This window comes from Saccharomyces paradoxus, chromosome X (assembly GCF_002079055.1).
Source record: "Saccharomyces paradoxus chromosome X, complete sequence".
NCBI lineage: Eukaryota > Fungi > Ascomycota > Saccharomycetes > Saccharomycetales > Saccharomycetaceae > Saccharomyces > Saccharomyces paradoxus.
In genome coordinates, this window is record NC_047496.1 from 1 (window position 1) to 15,929 (window position 15,929).

Below are 15,929 nucleotides of genomic sequence, written 5' to 3' on the forward strand. Positions count from 1 at the left end.
CACACCCACACCACACCCACACACCACACCCACACCCACACCCACACCACACCCACACCCACACCCACACCCACACCCACACCCACCACACCCACACCACACCCACACACCACACCCACACCCACACCCCACCCACACCACACCCACACCCACACACCACACCCACACTACCCTAACACTACCCTAACACTAACCCTCACTCCATCTCTCTTACCCTCCTCTATCTCTTCTCATCTTTCCCCCCCTCTTACCCTACCTCTCCCACATCACAATCCACGGCACTTACCTCACCACCTCATGCCCTGCCCCATTCCCCCACTCCACCACTCCTAACCACCACCATCCATCATCCGAGTATTCATCTCCACACCCCAACAACCATCTATCCCCTTCCCAATATCTCCTATCCAACTCTCACTACCACTTACCCTACCATCCATCTACATTCCCCCATCTACCATGTCGTCCTTACTATAACACTACATACCACATGTAAACAGATCAAATGTAAACAGATCTAATTTAAACAATCAAACGTAAACAATACAAGAACTTACCCTGCCACACTATCAACCTCTCCATTATACCTTCCACATCCCCAAACAACACCACCTCCAACTATCACTACCACATACCTAGATCTACCATACTCACCTTCTATTTATTTAACGATATCGCATATGCACACGGACGCTATAGAACACATCACACCCCAACTTACCCCGCCATGATACTCTACACCAAGGCCATCTCTCACTCGATTAGTACCATATACATCACCACATCACCATACACGGCACTTGCCTCAGCGGTTTATACCCTGTGCCATTTACCCATAACACCGACGATTATCCACATTTTAATATCTATAACTGATCACACAACCTCAATTATCATATAAATACTCTTAACTTCATGCTTTATAACGTTTTTATACAAATATCCACTACCCATTTTATATGTACCAATATAAATACCACCAAATAATCACCACTAAAATCACCTAAATATAAATATATACTATAATAGCAATACATATGCTACGATATCCTTACTTCATCTTACCAACTCAATCACAAAATATCCCCATTCTAAGTACGTCCATTAATCAATATCAACGGTAGTCATACTATAGTACTATAAAATATTGCCGAAAGCTCAAACGGACGCCGCGCCACAATATTCCATACTTATATCGACATCACATAAAACTTTATATGCCACCTCGTCATCCTAATACCCCCTCTTCAATACATTATAATATTATGCCAGCAGATACTCACACGGACGATACAATATAATCTCATACCATCTTATCTTCTCGTATTACTGTCAATAGGATACCAGATTCATCCATGCGATGTTCATTTGAAATATTCATTTAACTATATCAATGTTATCATTATGTGCCCTGCTTTTAAGCTTGCATTATTTTGACCCGAAGCACTATTCCATACTGGAGCAAAAACTCGAAAAAGGCGTGAGCCTAAAGAAGGAATATGCACGACTCCAGTCCCAGTTATTATAGCCTTCAAGCCCTGAGTTGTAGAGGTATAAACTGTTGCAGAAAAGAAACGTTAACCTCAACTTGCTTTGGGATGGAGATACTTATTTGAAAATGAGAAAGGTTCAGTAAGCTGAGAGTACAAATAAACTTAGTAATGACTGGTTACCCTATTATTGAAAGCCTTATATTTTGATAGTACTAGCCGTTTAGAGAGAATATTTTGACAAAAGGAGCGATTATAATCACCCATAGGTCACAGACCGTGTATAACCATACTTCTAGGTTTTGCTTTAGTTTGTTTTATAATGTAACCAAGTATAAGGAAAAGATAGTGATATTTAGAAAGTCAACAATTCCAAAAATCTTTCCATTAGATACTCATAAGACGGCTTCTTTCTTATGCAACCCTATATGATAGGTGTTGTATTTACGAACAAGAACAACTAAGTTTTGTGTGGAGAATAACACGCATGCGTCTTCAGAGCTACACAAGGGGTGTTTACAGCTGCAAACTTATATACTGCCATATTGTAATATTATCATATCATATGATTTACAATATGCTTACTAGCTTCTTTAGCCACTGTATCTATTTCAATTGGTCTAAAGCTGTATTTATCATATTAATAGGCGGAAGTGCATGGTGGAACTGAAAAAGCACTATTACATTTACCGGGTGAGTAGGATAGAAAATTGGAAAGAAAATGGATGCTTCTTTTTAAAAATGGCGAACAACAGAGTTTTTTCAGTCAAAAATAGCCCGAGGCTATTGTTCTTTTTCATTATAAGATTAACTAAGCCATTGCATGGATGGGTGCTTTGGTGGCTTTTTTTTTTTTTTTCAGCTTTTATTTTAGGACGTTCTTGCTTGTATACTATTCTACTTTATATATACTACCTAGACTTTATTATTTAAAGCTCATCATGGTGGTCATGGCCACCATATTATTGATTATTGAAGCACCTTACACTTTCAAATCCCTCTTTTTGGGCAGCGTGTTTGGATCCACCACTCTTCGCAACAAACATGACCATTCTACTCTGTGCACGTTTTGATGCATGAATAGCTCTTTCCGCCGCAATTGTGTACAGATGAATAGCCGAACGATTTACCGCAATCAGTACAGTCTTTAGTGGAGATACGATATCTTGCATTAAGACACCCTTTTCCTTTTTTTTTGCATTTCTTGGTTGATTTTTTGGCGAAGAAGAGAAAGGTCGACGTCAAGAATATTAATGTTGGTAACGTTTGCATCGAAGCCAATGGTAGTAGCATTGAATTCAGTTGTGATTACATTGATAGTATCATTGGTTTGCTACAAACTAACCGAGTCCACAACGGAGTTAGCATACTCATAAATCTCGGTCTAGTTACTGTCGAGGGTTCCAGCATGAACGCAAGATGATACCGTCGCCAACAAGCTCATTAACATCGTGGCCATGTTTTTGAATTCATCTTCATAATACAAAAGTAGTCCTTATTTTCTAGTGTTCTATTGGTGATATGTAAAGTATAGCAGTATATCTTCCCTTCAGACTGTAAAGGATTTAGAAACTTCACGAAGACAAAATCGGAGAAATTCTCTTCACAATATACTGTATCCAGCCACTGCCTTGATAAATTGAGTTCACAGTACTTCATATGCAGATTGATTGAACGGATGGAGGTGATTTAGTCCCAGAACCCGAGCAAAACAAAGAAACTAGCTGCATATATATAGGTATGTGTTCTATGGAAGTATTCATTCGAATATTTAAGCCACCTAATCTGGCATTCTGCAACCGTCGGCAGAAAATTACACAAGAAATAAACTTTCTGTTGATAGGAGAAGACAAGCAAACTCTAGCTTGTGGAAAAAATCACCATAATACTCCGAAGCAGCAGTTAAGCCAAATGGAAAGAAATCGTTGAAATTAAGGAGCATGCAGGCATACTGCTGAAAAGGTAAAATGAAAAACAGTGAGTACGCTTTTGCATGGGTTTTTTTTTTGCGATAGTTCAACGAAGAACTCACAACTTCAGAACAAATCATTTTTTCAGCACTATGATTAGAAAATTATGTGGCTGTAACCACCTTACCGTTTTTACAGTTGTTCTAAGTCAAAAATGCACACGTGCTATTTTGAATGGAAAGGAAACCTTATCTATGCATTCTAGTCAGCAAAATATTTATAGCTTATTTTGAACTTCCTCAACTTTTTTTTTTTCTGCTAAAAATTTGATTGAATTTAGAGTCAGAAATAACACTTGATGCTAAAGTTTTTTTTTCAATAATGGCATGATAATTAATGTCGTTGCTACTCCCTTATGCCATATTACGCAGTAAATTATCATTATACGAAAATCTCCGGATATACTGCTATCAACTGGAGTTATTATTATGGGAAATAACACTTCGTGCATTTTGCTTTGAAATGCTCAGGAGAAAAATTAAGTTCAAATTTGGGAGTTTGAACTCAAATCATCTACCTGAAAGTGAAGTGACAATCTTGAAGCGTGCTGTATTGGCAGCATTGGAATATACATCACCCTTGTACTTCTTTAACTTTTCTTTTTATTGCTAGCTACTTCTTCAGTTAATTTTGTCACCTCAGACCACCAATTGTTTTATCTTGTACTTTTGATATGACAATCACATTCCATCTCTAATTATACTTGTCCTGTTGTGAGTTCTCGAAGTAGGCTCCAAGAACTTGTGAGTTTTATAATACTCCTAGGTGTAGCCACTTTCGAAAGATAGAACAATCGTTTGAGAATTGGAACTTCTGAGGGATAATTCTGACTACGGGTTGTTTTTCTGATAGACTGTTGCGTACACACACATAAAAACAGTATAACTTTAGGTGGTAACGGTGGTGTTGACTTTTATTGGAATGAGAATCAACTATCATGTCTCGACTAGTATCCATAGTACTTGTATATTATCATGTACAATGTAAGAAGACATAAAGATTGAGAAACAGTCATCGATTTTAGTGGAAGCTGAAACGCGAGGTTTGATATAATTTAATGGGATAATGAATGACAACATATATAATGGAAGATGATGTAATAATATTCATTATCATTCAAACTCTATCTCAACCCATCCTCATCTCTTTCAGTACTGTATGTGAACTCGTCCACAAACAATGTATAGCTACGTCCTCTTTCATTTTAAGGTATGTATCAGCTTCTTGCATCATGCCACCACTAGCATAATGAGAGTATACAACACAATGTCATCAACCCCTAGATGCTGTTGTTCCTCGATGTTGTGTATACATATATTAACTCGAAAGTGCGATGTTATGATGTCCCGGTACTATATAATAAATCTGTCATGTTTCAGTAGCGAACCGATAACGTGTTAGTAATGTGTCGCTCAAGCGAAACATGTAAAACCAACTCTAAATCCACAAACTAAAAAATCTTGATCACATCAACCAAAAATGTATCTTACTTCTAAATGTGTCATAAAGGGGTTCCAGTATGCTTACTACATCATTATATGGAAGATTCTTTATAATTTCTTCCGTCAAAATAATGATTTATCAATAGATTGTTTAACGTAGGAGGAGTTGGATGAGCGCAAGCATTTCTTGAGCCATTAGCAGCTGGATGGACATAATTTCCTTCTTCATCATATACACGCATTACCAAATCCATTATATCTCTACAATAATCAGTCTCAGAATTATATGGCTCAGGTCCGTTATAAGTCGATAGATCTAGGTTACTGTACTCATAAAAATCTGTAATAGCCTCCAACTCAACTAAAGTATCCCTATAAACCAAAGATTGTTGATCGCCAGGTTCAAACCGTCCTGTTCTAAGTGTTCTACCACTTTTATCGGAATTGATATCGAAGTATGATGTTTGGAATAACCAGCAGATTTGATTGTTTGTCATATTGTTTGGCAAGCCCAAAAATACTTGGTAACCACTAGTGACATCAACATATGCGGAGCATAAGGAGCACAATTGAGAAAAAATGTAAAATAAACCGAATAAGGGAACCATTTTCTTTTAATCTTTTATAGCCTGTTGAGAAATGGCTTTGGCTTCAATACTAAGGAAGCAAACATGTTACTACTATTTCTGTTCAAAAAATTTACTGCCTTTTATAGTTAATGTTTATAGATGTTGCGTGGATTTATTTAGAAACAAATTTAGTTTGGTTGCAGACTGTGCCGACATGCATTTTAAAGATTAAGCAGTAGTGTTGAAGCATTTTATCCCTAAGGTTGATCGGCTGGCTTATGTTCATAACTATACTAAATAGGAATTATGAAGAAAAGAATCCTTAATGTGTATTTTGGACCTATGTACATAAACTGCAGGACGCGGCATTCAACTACTTTGAAAATAGTTTAAAAATTACTTTTAGAGGGTCCATTTTTAGTAAAAGTAATAATATTATTTTTACAGAGTATTGCAGAAGTTCTCTTTCAGAGCGTTAGGAATTCATGAATTCGAATCTATAGCCTACAATATAATCAATGCCATATTACTATTGTTGGAATAGAGAATTTGGTGAATAATTGGATAATTGTTGGGATTCCATTGTTGTTAAAGGCCATAATATTAGGTATGCTGAATATACTAGAAGTTCTCCAACAGAATCCTAGAATCCGCAAAAGGGAATCGATAATTCTACATAATAATATTACTTTATCGTCTTTCTTTTTATATGCTGGAATAAAAATCAACTATCATGTATCGACTAGTATCCATAGTACTTGTATATTATCATATAAAATGTAAGAAGACATAAAGGTTGAGAAACAGTCATCGATTTTAGTGGAAGCTGAGACGCAAGGATAAATGTAATAGGATAATGAATGACGACATATAAAATGAAAGATGATGTAATAATGTTGTCATTATGTTGAATTACCGATTACATTCCACAAATTTCTACATAATTGGGAACTTTTAGAATATTCAGTACATCTAATACCATATCCTTTATCAACAATGGAATCTCAACACTTATTCACACACTTTTTGAGATTAAATATCTAAGTTTTTTAGGAAAACGACATTGCAAAGAGCGAATCATTATATAATAACAGGTTTTAAATAAACGTCTACTTAAGATGGGAAACATTAGCTTGTGAATTAGGATTTTTGTATATAAGATATTCTAAAAAAGCAATTAATTCCAAAGGAAAAAATAACTTGCGCAAAAATGCCTGATATTAAATGAGCTCTATTTACAATCCGTGCAGCTATACATACTTTCACACTTGTTATACATTAATCAGCGAATCATGCTAAGTATGGGCCACTCAAATTTCATATTCGCTCAGTTGAAACTTTTAGAGTTGATGGCTCGTAAAATCAGCACATTGGTTAAAATCTTACGGGGTTATTGGGCCTTTTGAGTTTTGTCAAAGTTTTTTTCACTATTTGGAAGTCTAAATTTTTTTATGGCGTCAATTATGAGAAGTATGAAAGCCAGATTAACAACAGCTAAAACCAAATAATAAAGGGCTCAAGCAACCTTACAGTAGGCAGTAATTATATTAATACTATATTTGTATCGCTAGTACTCTCCAGCTCAATATCCAATTACACGACGGAGCCATGATTGCTGTTTGATTTTGAGCTTCTCTTTCTCTCGTTCTTCCGTGGTAAAGCTTTGCTTCTTGTTTACGGTAAACCCACGCAAGAAAAAACAGAGAACAGCATTGAAAGCTGCAAACGAAATTGACACAATTATCAATAAGCGTTGAATCTTTGAATAGGATTCCACCATCTGGATACGAACTTCAGATCCAAGAGGATATTTTTTTAGATAGTTGAGTGGTGATTTGTAAATTGACATACCTAAGTTTGAGCCCAGTCGCTGTATCAGCTCCTTGGCCAGACGCTGAGTCCATATTGCACCAGCAATAGAAGCACCCACCGCATCTCCAATTTGATAAACAGACATAAGTAATCCAGTAACAGTTGCCATCTCATTGTGGGTGGTTGAAGCATGCACTAGCGTCCACATAGGAAAACGTATCATACCACCGGCTATACCAACCACAATCTCAGCGCCAATAAGACCCGAAATTCCGTCGTACACCACCCGGTATTTGTACAAAAGACCCATTCCGAGAACACCCAGAAGTGATCCAGTAACCACAAATACTTTGGGATGAGGATAGAAATGCAGTATAATGCCAACAACAATATTAGTGCAAGACTGCAGAAAATTGTAAAGCTGAGCTATCCGCTGTGCACTTAGAGTCGATTCTCCGAATGCTACCATTAACACAGTGACCAAATACTCCAACTCGATTTGTAGAGCTAGACGCCATACGAATTCCATTAGCAGTGCAACATAGATAGTTGGATCACCCAGATATACTCGTGGAATAAATGGATTCTTGGCAAATCTTAATTCCCAAATCAGAAAAATAAAGCCCAAGCAGCCACCGACCACAATCATTGCAATAATATGACCTTCTTTCCATTTGGATGTGGCACCACCTGCTATCGTAAGAGGCAATAAAACTAGAACTAAGAAAGCAGTGAAGAGAATAACTCCAATCAAATTTACGTCTTCCGCAAATTTCCAGAGCGTTTGACGTAGAGTCCTTCCTTTTTCTCTCAATCTTAATGGTGGCAACTTACCGTTGCGCCAGGAAATGTACTGAGCATATGCATAAGGAAGGACCAAGATTAAGGTGGAGAAGGGAACAATAATGCAGAAAATCCCATAGCCCCAACGCCATTTGTATGGTGCAGTATGACCAGCCACTGAGCTAACAATATTTCCGCTTACCCACGTATTTATAATCACGGGAATCAAGAATATGTTCATTGCAAACGTACGATCTCTCAATCCAGATAAATCTCCCGTCAGGGCTGTAGCAAGAAGACGAAAGCCAGAATAACCGAACTGTTGTATAATAATACCAGCAAAAAGTCCGCCAAATGTTGGTGTGGCGGCAGAAATAATTTCTCCCACAGTATAAAGCACCAGCGCAAAGATCCAGCATTCTATACGCCCAAATCGATCCGACATACGTGCATATGGCACAGCGACAACAGAAGCCACTATTGATTTGACGGTATTAATTGACCCAACCTGAGAATGCTTCCCAAAGCTATTAGCAGCGTAGGTTTGTATCGATTGCGAAATCTGCCCACCAAGTCCAGTACAATAGCCCTGCAAAAACAGCGCTACTAGTAAAGCGGTCTTGAGCGAACTAAATGTGACTCCAAAAGCTGTGAAAGAGCCATAGTCAGACAGGACCCTGTTGACGGCATCTATACGACGCAAGCCGGACGCAGTAGACTTATCAACATCGGTATCTGCCTTTTCGCTGTAGCAGACAGTGCTTTTATCGTCCAAATTGTCATTTCTAGACAGATCTGTTTCCACCATATTCTGACAAACATCCGCAAGTACTACTCTGTATATTGTACTTCCGTCAGACCCTGCGCCGTCATCTCTTTTAAATAAACCACTCTATCATGATTGGAATCAGCCGTTGACCTCTCAAAAGTCACAGGGGGGTGCAAATGGGAACCATAACAGTCTCTATAACATCATCTCATTTGCATCACATTCGGGTGCAATTAATAGTTTGAACAGATTTCTGCAGCTAAGTTAGGGCTAACGGCAATTCTTGCCTAGTTACGCAGCCCTGTTCCGGATCTGAAAACTAAGAGCTTATAATCCATAGAAACCCTCACATTTGATGATGGAAAACCCTATGTCCTTATTCGGTATACAAAATTCGAGGAACTGTACGAAAACGGAATCATTTTAGGTTTGAGGGTCCAATAAGTCAACTAAAAAAACAAAGAAAACAAAAAAAAAATTAATAGGAAAAAATAGCCGCATCAAACCATAAAAAGGTTTGTACAGCCTACAGCAAAAACGTAACTTGTGACTTCTTCGGGAAATAAAATTTATTTTAACTTTTTTTCATCTTTTCGTCAACTGATCAAGCTAGTCGTGGAATTTCCTTTCATTTCTTTTCCAGACATCTTCGGCTTGGAACGATTGCTACGCCCCTCATTGATCGTTTCGAAAGCTGCTTGTTGGATTGGAAAATTAATCGGTACAGAAAAAACGAAAAATGAGACATAAACGCATTACATATCGACATTAGTAAAGTACTACACATCACTATGCATTAAAATATGATTTATCAACATGGGCGCAGCTATATATCTCTCCCGTCTGCATCATTTTTGAAGTGTGAAATCGTTACTATTTAATATTTAGTATCTAAATGGGGTAAGTAAAAACAAAAGATATATATTCTCGTCACAATTGTCCATCATTCAGATATGTAAATTCTGCCCTCCCATGGCTTCAATGTTCTGGAAGACGCATCTACTTCCTTCTTTGGGTAGTTCCCAAACTCTAACTTAAACGACGAGTCATCGTTTGGAATCGTAAAGTCTATAGCATCAGAGCTAAAGTTCAAAGCAGCAAACAATGTTTTGTTGTCGTACTTCTTGGTGAAGTTAAATAGCTTTTTGTTGTCCAAATCAATGAACTCAAAATCATAGCCGTACACAGTAATATCCTTGTGGGCCTTTCTAAATTTCAAGGCCTCCTTCCAGAAGTTCAAAACTGAGTTGGGGTCCTTGACTTCATCTTCCGCGTTAATGCCTTCTCTGAAAGACTCGTTCAAGTAAAACCATGGTTTAGCACTAGGACCAGAAAATCCGGCGTTTGGCTCTTCACGTGACCATTGCATAGGTGTTCTGGCGTGATCTCTGGAGATAAGGGCAAGGGCCTCTAAAAACTTTTTCATCTCCTTCGAGTTTTCCCCATGCTCTTCCTTGATCGCATTGTAGTTGTTTCTAACTTCGACATCCTCGTATTTCTCAATAGGCCAGTTCTTGAAATTGATTGCACCCAGTTCTTGTCCTTGGTAAACGTACAGAGTACCAGTTAGTGACACTAACAATACAGATAATAGTTTACCGGAAATGACACGATTCTTTGGCGAGTCGTCACCGAATCTCGTAATCGAACGAGGTTGGTCGTGGTTTTCCAGATAAATTGTTGACCAACAGTCAGTCCCGTTAACGTATCTGAACAGTTCAGCTAACGCAACCTTCCAATCCTTCAATTCAAATGGGATCAAATTTTGACGGAACTTGGGCGAAGTTCCAACATCAGTGTGGGAAAAGTTGAACAACTCACTAAGCTCGTGTCTTGATGCACTTGTATACAACTTCTTGGTCTCATCGGAAGCATGTTGCATTTCACCAACTGTCATAATCTCTCTACCATCCTTGACTCTGTCTCTGATAAACTTGTTCATTTCTTGGTGAAATTCGTGGATGCGTGGTCCATTCATTGTAAAAGGGTCACTAGGTTGCCACTTCGTATTGTCGTCAATCACAGGCGCATCTGGTAGGCCAGCAACTTTGGAGTACAAGCTCCCCACATCAATTCTGAAACCGTCAACACCATGGTCCAACCAGTATCCAACAGCACTTTCGTAGATTGCCTTTCTGCAGTCTTCGTTCTCCCAGTTGAGATCAGGCTGAGTGGAGCAAAACAAACGCAAGTAAAATTCTTGTGTCTTTTCATCAAATGTCCATGCAGAACCACCAAAATAAGACCTCCAATTGTTTGGAGGAATTGGCTTGCCATTTTCATCGTAACCTTTTGGTGGCCTCCAGAAGAACCAGTCACGCTTTGGATTGGTCTTCGAGGATCTGCTCTCCTTAAACCATTCATGTTCGCTGGAGCAATGGTTGATGACCAAGTCGGTGATGAACTTCATACCAAGCTTGTGTGCCTTTTCAATCAAGGCAAAGCAGTCATCATTCGTACCATAGGTTGGCCACACCTTTTCGTAGTTGGCAATGTCGTAACCCATGTCATCTTGTGGAGAGTCGTAGAAAGGCGAGATCCAAATGGCATCGGCGCCAAGCTCTTTGATATACTCTAACTTGGAGGCAATACCTTTCATATCACCCCAGCCATCGTTGTTAGAGTCTTTGAAACTTGCGGGATAAATCTGATAGATTGTGGCCTCTTTCCACCACTTGGGTTCTGTTTCTGGATGTGCAGAAGAAATAGTCATTTTTTCGATTTTTTTTTTTCTTTATGAGAAAACTTTCACTTGTGTTAGTGTATTTGGTTTGCTGAATGGAATATCTATTCTTTACTACAGCTCATTCCTCGAGTGAAGAAGTCTTCCTTACTTATATATGGTTTTTTGAGTGCCTGTTAGCATTTTATAAAAAATTAACAAAAATAGAAAGGAACATAAGCAAACACGCGATCTGGAACCAGTGCTGTATGTAAACGAAGCTTTCAGTTTTAGGTAACGTTTGCACAACCTAGATGATATGACATGGTGCATTCTGCATTAAAGTGCCTGTCACTCGACCCGTTACGGCAGTATCATACCATCTGCAAGCAGGCCCCATTATGTGCACTGCCTCCGCAATCTTGCGTATTCTCAGTCTCAAGACAAAGTGCGAAGCATAAACTGCCCCTGTTCAGGACCCCGCAAAAATATCATAATCATTTCTCCGCGGAATTACATAAGCGTTTCTCCGCGATATTACATAATCATTTCTCCGTGCGAATTATAAGTGTTTTCCGCCTCTGCATACCCCTGATACTTTACGAAACATCTTTTTCGTTTTTAGTTTTTGCACCGATTTCCCCTGAAAGTTAAAAAAAAAAAAAAGAAAGAAAAGAAGTTTCGTGAAGTGTAAACTCCAAGTGTCAAGTAATCAATTTTATCCGCGGAAAATCAGGCGTCGGCAATTGTAGATGAATCCGCCTCCTTCACAAATAAATGCTGACCACATGAGCAATGCATGCACTCAGACATCTTCGTTCAAGGTGGCTGGCAGCAGTAGTTCTAGACACCTATGCTACTTAGCTTTAATAGTCAGGTTTTCTTTCTCTCTCTTTCCCCTCTAAAGCAAAGGTATATAATGTGACAGCTGTGTAACTAACTGAAGAGCACACTTGTTCTTGTTTCCTATCCTCTTTCTTTTTTCGACATGGTTTAGAATAGTAAATTATCGCACAATTTAGCTCTAAATCCTTTCACATTCTACCCAAAAATCATGTCAGGTGCCAATAATACATCTGCGAATGACCTATCCGCTACTGAGTCTAATTCTAATTCAGTAGCAAGTGCACCATCTATCAAGACTGAACATGGTGACTCCAAAAACTCTCTCAACCTAGATGCGGCTGAACCACCTATTGACTTACCCCAGAAACCTCTTTCTGCATATAGCACCGTCGCAATCCTGTGTTTAATGATCGCATTTGGCGGTTTCATCTTCGGTTGGGACACCGGTACCATCTCTGGTTTTGTTAACCTGTCTGACTTTATCAGAAGGTTTGGTCAAAAAAACGACGAGGGAACTTACTACTTGTCGAAAGTAAGAATGGGTTTGATTGTCTCAATTTTCAACATTGGCTGCGCAATAGGTGGGATTGTCCTGTCGAAAGTCGGTGATATATATGGCCGTCGTATTGGATTGATTACAGTCACTGCCATCTACGTCGTAGGCATCCTGATCCAGATAACCTCGATAGACAAGTGGTACCAGTACTTTATTGGAAGAATTATTTCTGGCCTAGGAGTGGGAGGCATTGCTGTCCTTTCCCCAATGTTGATATCTGAAGTCGCTCCCAAACATATCAGAGGAACCCTTGTCCAGCTGTACCAGCTGATGGGTACAATGGGTATTTTTCTAGGCTACTGTACCAATTACGGTACCAAGAACTATCATAATGCCACTCAATGGAGAGTCGGCCTTGGTCTTTGCTTTGCCTGGGCCACATTCATGGTTAGTGGGATGATGTTCGTCCCAGAATCACCACGTTACCTGATCGAGGTTGGTAAAGATGAGGAAGCCAAACGTTCGCTGTCGAAATCCAACAAAGTTTCAGTCGACGACCCTGCCTTGTTAGTCGAATATGATACCATAAAGGCAGGCATCGAGCTTGAAAAGTTGGCAGGTAACGCGTCATGGTCTGAGCTACTCTCCACTAAAACGAAAGTCTTCCAGCGTGTGCTCATGGGAGTGATGATTCAATCGCTGCAGCAATTGACGGGTGACAACTACTTCTTTTATTACGGTACGACCATTTTCAAGTCCGTCGGCTTAAAGGACTCCTTTCAGACATCGATCATTATCGGTGTGGTCAATTTTTTCTCTTCATTTATAGCAGTATACACTATTGAGAGGTTTGGACGCCGTACGTGCCTGTTGTGGGGTGCCGCTTCTATGTTATGCTGCTTTACTGTGTTTGCCTCCGTTGGTGTAACGAAGCTGTGGCCTCAAGGAAGCAGCCACCAGGATATTACTTCTCAAGGCGCCGGTAACTGTATGATTGTATTCACCATGTTCTTCATTTTTTCGTTCGCCACCACCTGGGCAGGCGGCTGTTATGTTATAGTGTCAGAAACGTTCCCTCTTAGAGTCAAATCAAGAGGAATGGCAATTGCAACAGCTGCAAACTGGATGTGGGGATTTTTGATTAGTTTTTTCACCCCATTTATCACCGGTGCAATCAACTTTTATTACGGTTATGTCTTCTTAGGCTGTCTAGTCTTTTCCTACTTTTACGTCTTTTTCTTTGTCCCAGAAACAAAAGGCCTGACGCTGGAGGAGGTGAATACTATGTGGCTGGAGGGTGTCCCAGCATGGAAGTCCGCTTCATGGGTACCACCGGAGAGAAGAACAGCAGATTATGATGCCGACGCAATAGACCACGACGATAGGCCAATCTACAAGAGGTTCTTCTAAAGCTGATCCTCCGAGTCCTTAATAACTCGGAAAAAGAAAATATGACGATCTTAATTCTTTATTATATACAATGTTCACTTTTGTACGCCTTAATTTCTAATGAACATTTCTCTTATGCCTTATAGAATGAGAAATTATATGATATACATGAGCTACACGAGTTGGCAGGGTGAACAGGTTACTACAGTATCCTCCTCTCATATGAATAATTTTTAAAATGTACAAATTTTGTTACATTCAGAAGGACGGAGTGATATTTTATTCAAGAAACCAAGCTGTGAGACAGAAGAGTCCACAGTTCCGCTGTTACGGATCGAGAATTGTAGCAAGTAGCCCCAGAAACATTCATATGACGTTGATTCAAATTAAGCTTAGTAAAACTACTCATTTACCATAAAAATATAATACCAAATCGGTGTCCTGATATCTTAATTTTCCTTCAGCTAATTAAGTAAGTCGGTGCTAATATTTTAGGCGACACTGCCACTCTATTGATATGGATTGAAATTTCTTAAATGTTCTCACAATCGGCCGTAACGCTATTTCTCCAACGTAACCTCCTGTCATAGTGTGCCGTGCCTGTATAACTTAAAAAATTAAAGTTTTCAATGAGCCCAAAAAAAATTCACAAATAGTACGCGCTCGTAAAATACCCTGTGACGCTGGGCCAGGCACTATTTAGCATTACTTCAAAAAGATGCAGGTATAAAGAGGGAGATCTCATGTATTACAGCAAGAACCTAGAGAAGCATTTTAATAAGCATAAAAACAAGGCTTCCAGAGAAAAATGGGTGTATTAGAAAATATAGTACCTGGTGAGCTTTATGATGCGAACTATGATCCAGATCTTTTGAAAATTAGAAAAGAGACTAAAATGAAACTGTACGAATACAACACTCTTAGCCCTGCTGATGAAAATAAAAAGAGCCGGGTTATAAGAGAATTACTTGGTAGTTGCACTGATAACTTTATAATTGAACCGCCGTTTTATTGTGATTACGGTAGTAACATCTACATCGGAGACAACTTTTACGCCAATCACAATCTTGTTATATTGGATGGGGCCAAGGTAGTCATCGGTGACAACGTATTTATTGCCCCTAATGTTGGTATTTATACGGCAGGTCATCCAATTGACGTGGAAAGACGCCTTCAGGGATTAGAGTATGCCATGCCTGTGACTATTGGAGACAACGTATGGATTGGAGGTGGTGTGTCAATAATTCCTGGAGTGAATATAGGTAAAAACTCCGTGATTGCTGCTGGTAGTGTTGTGATTCGTGACATACCAGAAAATGTAGTGGCAGCAGGTAATCCTTGTAAGGTGATAAGAAAGATCGTTGAAAAGGATAGTACAACTACAAACTATCGAAAATGATGGATCTGCTTTCTGGAGGAATTATCAAAAGCAAATGTTGTCTTCTATGATTATGTACCATAATTTCTTATAAGAATAAATAAGAGCTAGCTCATCTTTTGTCAGCTAAATATGTAGAGAGATAGTTGATTATTGGTATATGTTCTGGTTTAAGGTTGTTCATTCTCACCATGATGGTGTATATTAGCTTTTTTCTGGTATAATCTATTTTTAAGGAGAAAATTATTAGTTTAAAACTTATGTAAAACTGCTCAAGTTTCAACCATATAGAAAACGCGTGGCTAGTAGCTTTATATTCGGAT

At 38.9% G+C, this 15,929-nt stretch overlaps 5 protein-coding genes across 5 annotated transcripts; 2 read left to right on the forward strand and 3 right to left on the reverse strand.

Annotated features, from left to right (window-relative positions):
* Nucleotides 1-4,994: 4,994 nt before the first annotated feature.
* Nucleotides 4,995-5,510, reverse strand: SPAR_J00010 (uncharacterized protein; the record flags this gene model as incomplete). The annotated part of the gene is made up of 1 exon (XM_033911190.1): nucleotides 4,995-5,510. One exon carries the CDS (start codon nucleotides 5,508-5,510, stop codon nucleotides 4,995-4,997), a length of 516 nt encoding a protein of 171 aa, XP_033767081.1.
* Nucleotides 5,511-7,053: 1,543 nt separating this feature from the next.
* Nucleotides 7,054-8,874, reverse strand: SPAR_J00020 (Enb1; the record flags this gene model as incomplete). Its single annotated transcript, XM_033911191.1, has 1 exon — nucleotides 7,054-8,874. The coding sequence occupies one exon, from the start codon at nucleotides 8,872-8,874 to the stop codon at nucleotides 7,054-7,056; it is 1,821 nt and encodes a 606-aa protein (XP_033767082.1).
* A 904-nt stretch (nucleotides 8,875-9,778) lies between these two features.
* IMA4 (oligo-1,6-glucosidase IMA4) lies at nucleotides 9,779-11,548 on the reverse strand (the record flags this gene model as incomplete). The annotated part of the gene is made up of 1 exon (XM_033911192.1): nucleotides 9,779-11,548. The coding sequence occupies one exon, from the start codon at nucleotides 11,546-11,548 to the stop codon at nucleotides 9,779-9,781; it is 1,770 nt and encodes a 589-aa protein (XP_033767083.1).
* A 1,003-nt stretch (nucleotides 11,549-12,551) lies between these two features.
* On the forward strand, nucleotides 12,552-14,249 carry HXT9 (hexose transporter HXT9; the record flags this gene model as incomplete). Its single annotated transcript, XM_033911193.1, has 1 exon — nucleotides 12,552-14,249. The coding sequence occupies one exon, from the start codon at nucleotides 12,552-12,554 to the stop codon at nucleotides 14,247-14,249; it is 1,698 nt and encodes a 565-aa protein (XP_033767084.1).
* Nucleotides 14,250-15,036: 787 nt separating this feature from the next.
* Nucleotides 15,037-15,627, forward strand: SPAR_J00050 (acetyltransferase; the record flags this gene model as incomplete). Its single annotated transcript, XM_033911194.1, has 1 exon — nucleotides 15,037-15,627. One exon carries the CDS (start codon nucleotides 15,037-15,039, stop codon nucleotides 15,625-15,627), a length of 591 nt encoding a protein of 196 aa, XP_033767085.1.
* Nucleotides 15,628-15,929: the final 302 nt, after the last annotated feature.